The following is a 9376-nucleotide window of genomic DNA, read 5'->3' as shown; positions in this document are numbered from 1 at the left end:
TTTTTTTTCAAATCTGTAAATACGACGTTTCCAAGCTTACCTTTCAAATGGACGGCGACCAGCATTTGGGTCTCCTTTAACAGAAGAGCCCCCCGGACCCGACACGTTGGATGCTTGCATGCCCTTTGGACCTTGCACCAGATCATACTCTACCTACAGGATTGAAATAGCGATTGTCGGAAGTTTCCATATTAGATATTCATCCCATTATCACCCGCATGCGTCGTCTCCCCCAAAGCGCAGCAACCAAAAACCACGTAAAACGAAGAAAAAAAAATTTTCCCTTCCTTTTTTCTTACCTCTTCACCCTATTTTACGGTTCGATTCCATAGTAGGGTAGTTATGGTATGATACGGTTGAAAGAAGAGCGAGGAAATGTAATCAGGTATGTTCGGCGGTCGAGGTTAAACATAGTAGGTGCGTCGACACAGGTGGCAGCGAAATAGTCATATAAGGAAAGGACGGCGAGTCAGATTAAAAAAGCGGAATTGCAAAAAAATGGGTGTCGAGCGATAAGATATTACCTCTCCAAGACTCTTGAAGCCTCCTTCATTTTGAATGGCTGTATGATGTACGAACACTTCTGAGGCAACAAAAATAAGGTGAAGGTAGTAATATGCATTGATATTGATAGTTTCATGATTCGAAGGAAGTTTTTTTTTTTTGGTGGTTGGTCAGTTATAATACGATTTGAACGCTCCATTTCAATATGCTCCCAATATGCAGCTTACCTTCAATGCTGTCTTGACCAGCCTGGTCATCGGGAATTATGAATCCAAATCCTTTGACTGAATTAAAAAACTTTACGCGACCGCTGTGTCTTGGAACCGAAGAAGTCATGATGTTTTGTACAACTAGTAGATAAAAAACTGATAATTTCAATAACAAAATGCTTCAGCAACTGAAAAAGAGACAAAGACGTTTACAACAAACTAATGAAAAAAAAAAAGAAAGAGAAAGAAGGAAAAAGGGCAGAAAGTCTCAAAAGTTTGATCGACACTGGGTCTTTGAGTTCGTTGGTCTCTGTGTGACTGTCTTTTCATGCGAAAAGTGCTTTTGCTTTGGGGGTTTGGTTCGGGTAAGGGTTTATTTTATGTTACAAGCCATGGTTCAAATGGTATATAAACTATTGGTATCCTGGGCATGAAGGGGTTGTATTGGGATTTCATTGGGATTGTGCTCGGAGGTAACTGGATCTTCTACGATTTCTCTACTGGCCCGATCTATACATTGTTGTATTGCCCAGACCCACTCCTCCTTTTCTTGCCGACTTCTGGCCATGAAAATGAATAGGTTTCCCTTCGTAGCTAGTCGAGACGTATTGGACCCAAAGAACCCAGTCGATTTTTTAGGTTGCCAAAGTACAAAAATGCATTCTTTGACATCATCGTTGGATACTAGACCGTCGGCGAATATTCGATTAGGCCGCTCAAAGTCGTAAACAACCTTATCTTCTAGACACTGTCTACCAGAATAGATATATGTTTGTCGCAGATCAATGGCCATCTGGTGCTCGTGCGTCGAAGTTGGTAAAACCTGTCCGGTCATATGGTTGCGGAAGAGGTATTGGAAGTAATGCAAAGTTTGATTGGCGCCCAATATAACATACTTTTGAGAAAACGTGCGACGAATAGCATGTTTAACGTACAATGGTCCGCATTTCTATCAGTGTTCCGGTTGAAAAAGAAAAAGAAAATATCGAGATAGGAATCATCAGCATAGTGTTTACGCTGATCAACTGAGAAGTAAATAGCCCCGTTGATCGACAAGGCAGTAACAAAGTTTGCCTTTCCCTTGGGGGAGGTCAACTTCTCAGTCTGTAACTTTTATAAAACTTCACTTACCACAATACTTTGGCATCCATTTACACTGCAAATATTCCATATCTGGCTGTTGGCGATCGTTCTTGGCTCTTCCACTTCTTCCACTTCGTCCATGAAGAGTGCCATCGTTTCTTGGTACGGTTGTTCGCCATGTTCATGGTATACGTCATGCAACGGAACTAATTTATGGTTGGCTTGCTTGACTGCAACGTGCGTTGCAAGATCTGCTTGCTTTCGAGCTTTCCAATACTGTATTAGTTGGTACAGACTCTGTACCCATTCTTCCATAGCTTCAATCGTGGCAGCCTTATGGTCAGGAAAGCAAAAATTCAGTATGCCATGGGTTTAAACCTTGTCAGGTGCGTAAAACATAGTATACCTGTAGTCTGGCAACCACACCATTTTGCATCTCCAGTTCGAAACAGTTTGCCTCATTAGCATAATTACTATTTGACACACCACCAGTACTTTGATTGCTGAAGAAGCGAGCGATATTGGTATATGAGGAAGAGCCAGCTCCTCCTGGCGACGTCATCGGCCGGACATCGACAACCTCTAGAAGATTGATGAGATGAGTTGCGTTATGTATGATGGCAGCGTTACGGGCTACTTTTCGACGCAGAGCTCGATGGTGTGCAGTTTGATCGGTTATATGTGCGGTAGATGAATAAGTCATCGGTTCCATGAAACGTCGGTTCAGGTTCGACGCTGAACTTCGCTGGAAGCTGGTAAAAGACCTTGCACTATAAGAACCTTTCATACTGGTTGGCGACTGCTCTACATGATCTATTGCGTCTATTTTGTAGAACGGAACGAAGAACAAGAGATGCTGCTGAGTGCAAACATATACTCTGCGGCTATTTAAGCTCTTCTTCGAGTACTGTTTCCCTTTGTAATTGTTTTCTCGCTGCAGAAATCCGGAAATGGCTGGCGGTTCCTGTTCAAGACATGCTTGAGTATTTTTTTTTTCCTTTTTCTAAATTGACACTACCAGCTTCGTAAAATGGATGATCAAACTTACGACAATAGTTTCGCCGTTCCGAAGTGTAACGCAGTCTGGTGCGTGCTCGATTGCACGAAGCTCGAGCGTATGCGTCTGTGAAACATTAAGGGTGCTGATGAGCAATGTGTTTTAAAACAATTACTATTGTGTCCACAAATACGCTACCTGTTCGATGCTCTGTGGTCCAATAATAAAATTAGACTGCAAGACTTGGCCATGTTTTGGGGCCAGCGGTATCCATTCAATTCTATCGTGGATTGTCCAGCACAGCCCAAATTGTTGACTGTTTGATATATTAGTTAAAAGCTCGTTCCATGTTTGATCGTTATGTAGCAAATGGATGGCCGCCTTCTCGACACACTGAGCTGTGACATTGACTTGATTTGACACGACACCCTCGTCTTGCAAAGGTATCCGAATTTGGATATTAAGGTCTGGAACAAATATTTCTGTCCATGGCGTTATTGGTTTTTTGTCTGATTCCGGTAACGCTCTGTAGATGGCCATGTACCACTCTGTACATTGGGTTTGCGTTCGTGCTTTAATGATAAGTGTTGTAACATTTCGATTAGCTGAATCGGTATGCTCGAGTTTGATGGTATAATCCAAGTTTGATAATAGTGAAAGGTGGACAGAATACTCCTTGTTATTTTCTCGAAAAGGGACACAGTGTATGATCCGGTTTCCCTGAGATCCTATCGGCTGTTTCCGAAACACATTTGATTTTCAATTACTGTACAACTTTGCAAGGAGCACATGCATTAGGTTATCTTACCTTGTTTGTCGTAAGTTCTAGTCTTTTGCTGGTTAACACGAGGTCATACTCCCTCCATTTTCCCTTCATACGATGATATCGATTTGCAACTGATGCTTTGTACATCATAGGCTCCTTATTGTATGCGGTGATAGATTTCGAACAGAGGACCGTATCGCTTTTCAAAAATAGTTCTTCATTATCGCTAGCCTCGTAAGGATGTGGAGAGATAGGTATATAAATGTCATTTACTGTGGACATAGCAGAAATGGAGGCGATCGAATTTCTTGGTCTATCTTGAGGACTCGTTGGTGGAGACCTAGAACTTTGACCATCCCTGCGTATTGACCGCTTTCGCCGTTCTATTATAGGTCGCTCCATTAAAAGGCCCAAATCCACAGACTTCGCATTCCTATTCATAAATTCAGAGGGTATAGATGTTGGGGATGCCAAGTGTTCTTCAATACGAGGAACAGTTTGCGATGATTCGGGAATTTCAATCGCGCTTGGAGGCGGTTGTCGACGAGATTGATGTTCAGAGCTGGGAGAGGAATTGACGGTTCTGCCTCGTACTAGTTGGGCAATCGCTTGCGCCGGTGTTTGATCATCGGTGCTTGTGCTTTTATTGGCGGATGCTACTGGCAAGGATGTACTGCGACTTGGTGGTGATGGAGTTCGTAAAGTCTCATGGCTGTGAATGGATTGCTTAATTGTACTTCTAGAGCTTACGGTGGAAGCTGTTTCATAGTCTATATCCTCAGATTCTATGGCATCTTCGTTCTCGCCTTGTCCTTGTTCTACGCTTTCATCTTTTGACACTGCCGTAAAAAAAGTATCATTAGATTGCATGGAGTCGATCGTGGGCCGTGGCGATGGGTTGATAATTGCTGCACGTGGATCGACTAAGACAGAGGTGTCATGTAAATCATCATCAGCGGAGGAGCTAAGTTGATCCGGTTCCGAAGTCAAAATTTGGGCAAATTGTTTGTCCCTGAAAAATCGGTATCATTTATTAGTATCCGAACCGGTAGTAGATATCTAGTCCACACAGGTTTACATACGACATAATCGTTGGCAATTGCTTGTCGGACTGATCTTCACGACTCTTAGTTTGAGTCGCCAATATAGTGTCAGGTGGGGTTAACTGGCCGTCTACCACGTCTGTTTCCCTCGACTTGGACAAACTAGGCTGCCTCGATGGTATCTTTCTATCAACTTCATTTGGAGCGGCCGCATTCGGTGTAGATGGAGTAATGCTGGGCTGGATTCTCGACTTCATATTTGATTTAAGGGACGTGTATGACACTGCATCCTTCAAATGGTCAAGACGATCCTCGGAATCGCGGAGCATTACTTTTTGTATGGTGCTTGTACTGGCTAAGGGCGCCTGATATTGTTGTTGCTCAGAGATTTAGACTATACTGAAGCAGAGATTATGAGGGTTTGCAAAGTAGAAGGGTGTCGTCGGTATTAAAAATAAGGCCTACGAATATGTATGAATTGTCTGAATCGAGCAAGTGACCATGAGTGCCATTGCATCATGGCTAGTTGACTAAATTTAGTATGAATTGGGCAAGTTAAAATCATAGATGGCAATGATGTATCGGTATGCATTACATGAACATAGTCTACATTTCGTCAAACTACCATGCTCGACAGACCAAAGTGATGAATTCGCAACAGAATACTTTATATTTTTGATTCAGGAACCAAACGGTACAAAAAAGTATGTGACAAACTTTAAGTTATAGAACAATTGAATTGGGACATGATCGAAGCTATTTATGACCAAGCACAGATAATTTGCAAATTAGAAAGAACGCTAATGTCATCGTGATACTGCTACAATTGTCATCGATATCAGAGTTACGCAGTCGGTGTAGATAATGTCATGGTGGTAGCGGACACGGAAATACTTGAATCCTCAGGACACCAAGGTTGATAAATATTCGGACAAGGTGCTCCGACTGGACGCAAACAAGAATCTGGACACTTCTCCGGGCTGTGTAATATGGTTTGTAAGCCAAAACGCTTCTTCATGCTCATAGGCAGTCAATACTCACCATGGCCTAATTACTAGCGGGCAAAAGGTTGGATTTGCCGGATCAACGGTAATGGTAACGGTCGGCTTACAAGTTGGCTCAACGGCATATGGACATAGAACTCCCTGCGGACGAACACATCCAGATTTTTCAGTTGGACATTCTTTTGGGCATGGAACAACGATTTTTGGACAGTAGGGAGGGCAGGTAGGCTTGTTCGCGTTAGGACAAGGTCCTGTTTTTGGCCGTATACACGTCTTGGGGCATTCTTTGGGGCTGGAGTGGATATTAAAAACAGCGCTGTTTGGAGATACTATGAGAGAAATTAAAATTGCTTACCATGGCAGCTCATGATCAGGACAAGTTATCTCTGCTGTGTCTTGTCTCTTTCTCCAACCATGGCCAGTCCTTTGGTGACCTCTTTTGGTAGGCAAAGGAGGTCGAGTTGGACCAGCAGTTCCACCACTACGGGCTTGAGTAGCTAAAGGAGCACCAGCAACCGTCCTGGATCGAGTAAGAGATTGGCCAGGGACGGGATCAAGACATTTTGGTTGGCCAGCTTCGGCAACAAGAGCATTAGCAGGATTTCACATACACCCAATGTATGACGTATCGAACAAAATCACTCACTGAACGCACAACATGCAAACCCAGCATTCCATGCGCATTTTTTACAGTCTTTTGGACATGGACGTTGAAGAGGACATAGAAATTGACATATCTCATCCGGAGGGGTTAGCGGATTGGGAGGCTGGCCCGGAAGTGTCACATTCATTGGCGGTACATATGGAAGCTCACAAGTAGGGGTACCGGCTAGAAAAGGCTGAATGAGCATTCAAACTATTCTTTCCCCCATTTTAAATATGATTATTTCATTACCTCCTGGGCAGCATTTAGTACTTTCTGGCCAGATACAATAAGCACAGCCAATTGGACATGGTATCGGCTCACCGCAAGGCTCTTTACATTTCCTTACCGTTGCTAAGCTTGCATCCGAGTCTCGATCACTTAATCGACCTGAATTGAAGTACAAAATAGCATACAACAAAGAACATTTAGAGCTACATTTAAGTTTGAAATTTAGAAAGACGTGTGATTGCTTACCAGCGACGGCAGCGAAGGAACCAGTCGTCAAAGCCAAGAGATAAAATAATGTTATTTGTAGCATTGTGTGGATTCAGTGTGCACACACAAGTTAGCAAGTTTTCTTATTTATTCAAGTCTAGCTGCCGGTTGGCTAAATATTCTCCAGCAGCTGTCAGCAGGTGTGAGGAATCCCTCCCTGTGGGTAGACAGCTCCTTCAACGAGGTATTCGTGACTTTCAGGACGGTCACATTTTTTTTCATAAAATTTGACCTTGTTAGGAAAACCGACCGACGCGCGCCTTTTCCTTGCTAAATGGTAATGACTGTAGCGAAGTTTCGTCCCACATCTGAACAAGCATCGTGGCATCGCACAATTACGAAAGGCAAATTTGCTGACATCCTTGTTTTCCTCTACAGTCTGTTGTCGTGGATCTCAATCCTTCGGCTGTGAAGAATGTGTCACGCGAGTTGTATGCTCTTGAGCGCGCACCACTCGATGATATTCAAATAATTATCAATGAGACTAATATTGCAGACGTTCAAGCATGGATCCGTGGCCCAGGTAGGTTGGGAAATGACATTAAATTGCCCTTCCGGCATACCTTTAACGTTAGCCATACCTTCAATTCGAACGTCATCAGATGGCACACCGTATGAGAACGGATATTTCAAAGTAAAATTACTACTTACCAAGGAGTTTCCACAAGTAGCACCAAAAGGTAAGACATTCTGACTAAGAGATGGTAGGTGCAGCATACAAGTTCGCTAATGCAAAGATTTTCTAAGGGCTATTTGTCACAAAAATGTTCCATCCGAATGTAGCTTCAAATGGCGAAATATGTGTAAATACTTTGAAAAAGGACTGGAAATCTGATTTGGGAATAGGGCATATCCTACTGGTAATAAGATAATACATTGTTTTCATCATAGTGATCCACAGCTACATGTTAACTTTATAAGCAACGCACAGACAATTAAATGCCTGTTGATCGCACCAAATCCAGACTCAGCTTTGAATGAAGAAGCTGGCAAAATGCTGTTGGAAGCATATGAAGATTATGCGAAACGAGCTCGACTACACACATCCATACACGCACAAAGCGGCAAATCAGAATACTGGCGGCTAACAGAATCCCGAAAAACTCAAAAGCCAACTTTACCGCAAATCGAATCATCCTCAGTAAAACCGGCCGACAAGCCCGAAGGCAAGGCTACTGCAGAGACACCTTCCGATGCGAAGGTACAGACATCTTCAAAACCAGGGTCCAATGTTTTGACGGCATGCGCAATCAACAACGTTGCCCAAAAAAGATCGGCCGCGGACGCAAATCTTGAAGCAAAACCTAGCTCGAAAGCCCAAAAAATATCGCCCACTAATACTGCCAAAGTCGACAAGAAAAAGCGTAATTTAAAAAGGCTTTAATAATACAATTTCTCCTTCTAGGATCAAATCCTCCATCTACTAGTTATGTACAGCCTCTATCCCAGTATAGTTATTTTTTTTTCCTCTTGTTTCCGATACTTAGATATCGCGACTCTATAAAAACTCGCGATGGTTAAACTCACTACATAATGGCGTAGTTACCGTTTCCCCATCCACCACCTGATGTATCCACCACTACCAGGCCCTCTGATATCGTCACTCGGCTTCCTCCTCCCAAGTCCCATGTCTGTGGTTGCCAAGATTGTTGTTGCCACCCTTGTAGTTGCCCGTTCGGCGGAATCATCATGAAGCCTGGAGGTGGACCAGATTGCATCATTGGTTGAAACATAGGGTTCATCATTTGCTGTTGTTGTTGCATTTGCATCTGCATTTGCATTTGCATTTGTTGCTGTTGTCCCATTTGCTGTTGTTCTATTTGCCGCTGTTCCATCTGCTGCTCCATCTGTTGTTCCATTTGTATTTCTTGTTCCTCCTGTTGTTGCATCATCGTGCTAGGACTTCCTTGGATCATGGGAGGTGCACTGATGTCATAATACAGATATATATCATTGAGCGCATTACTGATTCAATACAGACGGTGGCATTATTACCTTCCCATCATCATTTGGGGTGGTGGTGGTTGTTGTTGATCCATTTGTGGAGGACCCATAAACGGCTGAGTTTGATATGGTTGATTGCGACGAAACCGTCTTAGATATGAGTTTTGGTTGCCCATAGGATGAAAGATAGAGTCAAGACTAAAAGCGGGCTTGCAGTTACAGCAGGAAAAAAAGAGTTAAGTCAGAAAGAGAAGTGGTAACGCGGAAGTCTTCATGATCAAGGGCAAAGGAAGAGTATCTGGTGGCGCTGAGAATCAAATGATATGTGTGGTGCCGGAAAAGGATATCCGACAAATCTGTTGTTTTGGTTTACTACCTTAAAAAGCGTGTAAGTCGTAGAAGTATTTGAGAGAACGTTAAAAGTTTTGAATTCGCTTACGCCAGTGTCTACCTTTCAAAGCGCCGATGATAACACTTGAAATCAATAACGAAAAGAGCAGATCCATCGGGTACAATGTGATAGCAACTTACAACACGTAAATTTTTTTCACCGCGCCAAGCGTTCAGTCATAACAAATCACTGTCATGCTGTGTATTTGTCGATTTGCATTCTCACTTCCTAACATTTTGCCTTCCTTGGGCAATAATATGTCTCATCTTCAATGCATTTTCTTGCAGTATGATG

At 43.0% G+C, this 9376-nt stretch overlaps 5 protein-coding genes across 5 annotated transcripts; 1 reads left to right on the top strand and 4 right to left on the bottom strand.

Annotated features, from left to right (window-relative positions):
* On the bottom strand, window positions 1-981 carry K450DRAFT_245660 (uncharacterized protein). The gene is made up of 4 exons (XM_051589789.1): window positions 732-981; window positions 525-583; window positions 300-308; window positions 1-153 (listed from the first exon to the last, which is right to left on the bottom strand). The coding sequence occupies exons 1-4, from the start codon at window positions 838-840 to the stop codon at window positions 37-39; spliced, it is 294 nt and encodes a 97-aa protein (XP_051443821.1). The 5' UTR covers window positions 841-981; the 3' UTR covers window positions 1-36.
* Window position 982: 1 nt separating this feature from the next.
* Window positions 983-5045, bottom strand: K450DRAFT_245649 (uncharacterized protein). The gene is made up of 7 exons (XM_051589788.1): window positions 4642-5045; window positions 3602-4571; window positions 2992-3528; window positions 2845-2919; window positions 2203-2760; window positions 1845-2129; window positions 983-1662 (listed from the first exon to the last, which is right to left on the bottom strand). The coding sequence occupies exons 1-7, from the start codon at window positions 4929-4931 to the stop codon at window positions 1111-1113; spliced, it is 3267 nt and encodes a 1088-aa protein (XP_051443820.1). The 5' UTR covers window positions 4932-5045; the 3' UTR covers window positions 983-1110.
* Window positions 5046-5446: 401 nt separating this feature from the next.
* Window positions 5447-6790, bottom strand: K450DRAFT_200081 (uncharacterized protein; the record flags this gene model as incomplete). Its single annotated transcript, XM_051584622.1, has 6 exons — window positions 5447-5582; window positions 5644-5898; window positions 5962-6181; window positions 6253-6445; window positions 6599-6639; window positions 6727-6790. The coding sequence occupies 6 exons, from the start codon at window positions 6788-6790 to the stop codon at window positions 5447-5449; spliced, it is 909 nt and encodes a 302-aa protein (XP_051443819.1).
* Window positions 6791-7027: 237 nt separating this feature from the next.
* K450DRAFT_272652 (uncharacterized protein) lies at window positions 7028-8131 on the top strand (the record flags this gene model as incomplete). Its single annotated transcript, XM_051593055.1, has 5 exons — window positions 7028-7033; window positions 7126-7270; window positions 7350-7427; window positions 7495-7607; window positions 7679-8131. 5 exons carry the CDS (start codon window positions 7028-7030, stop codon window positions 8129-8131), a joined length of 795 nt encoding a protein of 264 aa, XP_051443818.1.
* Window positions 8132-8273: 142 nt separating this feature from the next.
* On the bottom strand, window positions 8274-8867 carry K450DRAFT_272651 (uncharacterized protein; the record flags this gene model as incomplete). The annotated part of the gene is made up of 2 exons (XM_051593054.1): window positions 8274-8673; window positions 8743-8867. The coding sequence occupies 2 exons, from the start codon at window positions 8865-8867 to the stop codon at window positions 8274-8276; spliced, it is 525 nt and encodes a 174-aa protein (XP_051443817.1).
* Window positions 8868-9376: the final 509 nt, after the last annotated feature.

This window comes from Umbelopsis ramanniana (assembly GCF_025399195.1).
Source record: "Umbelopsis ramanniana AG unplaced genomic scaffold K450scaffold_35, whole genome shotgun sequence".
NCBI lineage: Eukaryota > Fungi > Mucoromycota > Umbelopsidomycetes > Umbelopsidales > Umbelopsidaceae > Umbelopsis > Umbelopsis ramanniana.
The sequence above is the reverse complement of the archived record's forward strand: the minus strand, read 5'-3'. Positions and strand labels throughout refer to the sequence as shown.

Excerpts from the sequence above, each read along its gene's own strand:
- K450DRAFT_245660 (XM_051589789.1), bottom strand. The coding sequence starts at position 840 with ATGACTTCTTCGGTTCCAAGACACAGCGGTCGCGTAAAGTTTTTTAAT. Across the intron at positions 584-731 it reads TGGTCAAGACAGCATTGAAG|AAGTGTTCGTACATCATACA; the intron begins GTAAGCTGCATA and ends TTGTTGCCTCAG.
- K450DRAFT_245649 (XM_051589788.1), bottom strand. The coding sequence starts at position 4,931 with ATGCTCCGCGATTCCGAGGATCGTCTTGACCATTTGAAGGATGCAGTG. Across the intron at positions 3,529-3,601 it reads TAGAACTTACGACAAACAAG|CCGATAGGATCTCAGGGAAA; the intron begins GTAAGATAACCT and ends TTTCGGAAACAG. Across the intron at positions 2,761-2,844 it reads GGAACGGCGAAACTATTGTC|GAACCGCCAGCCATTTCCGG; the intron begins GTAAGTTTGATC and ends TGTCTTGAACAG.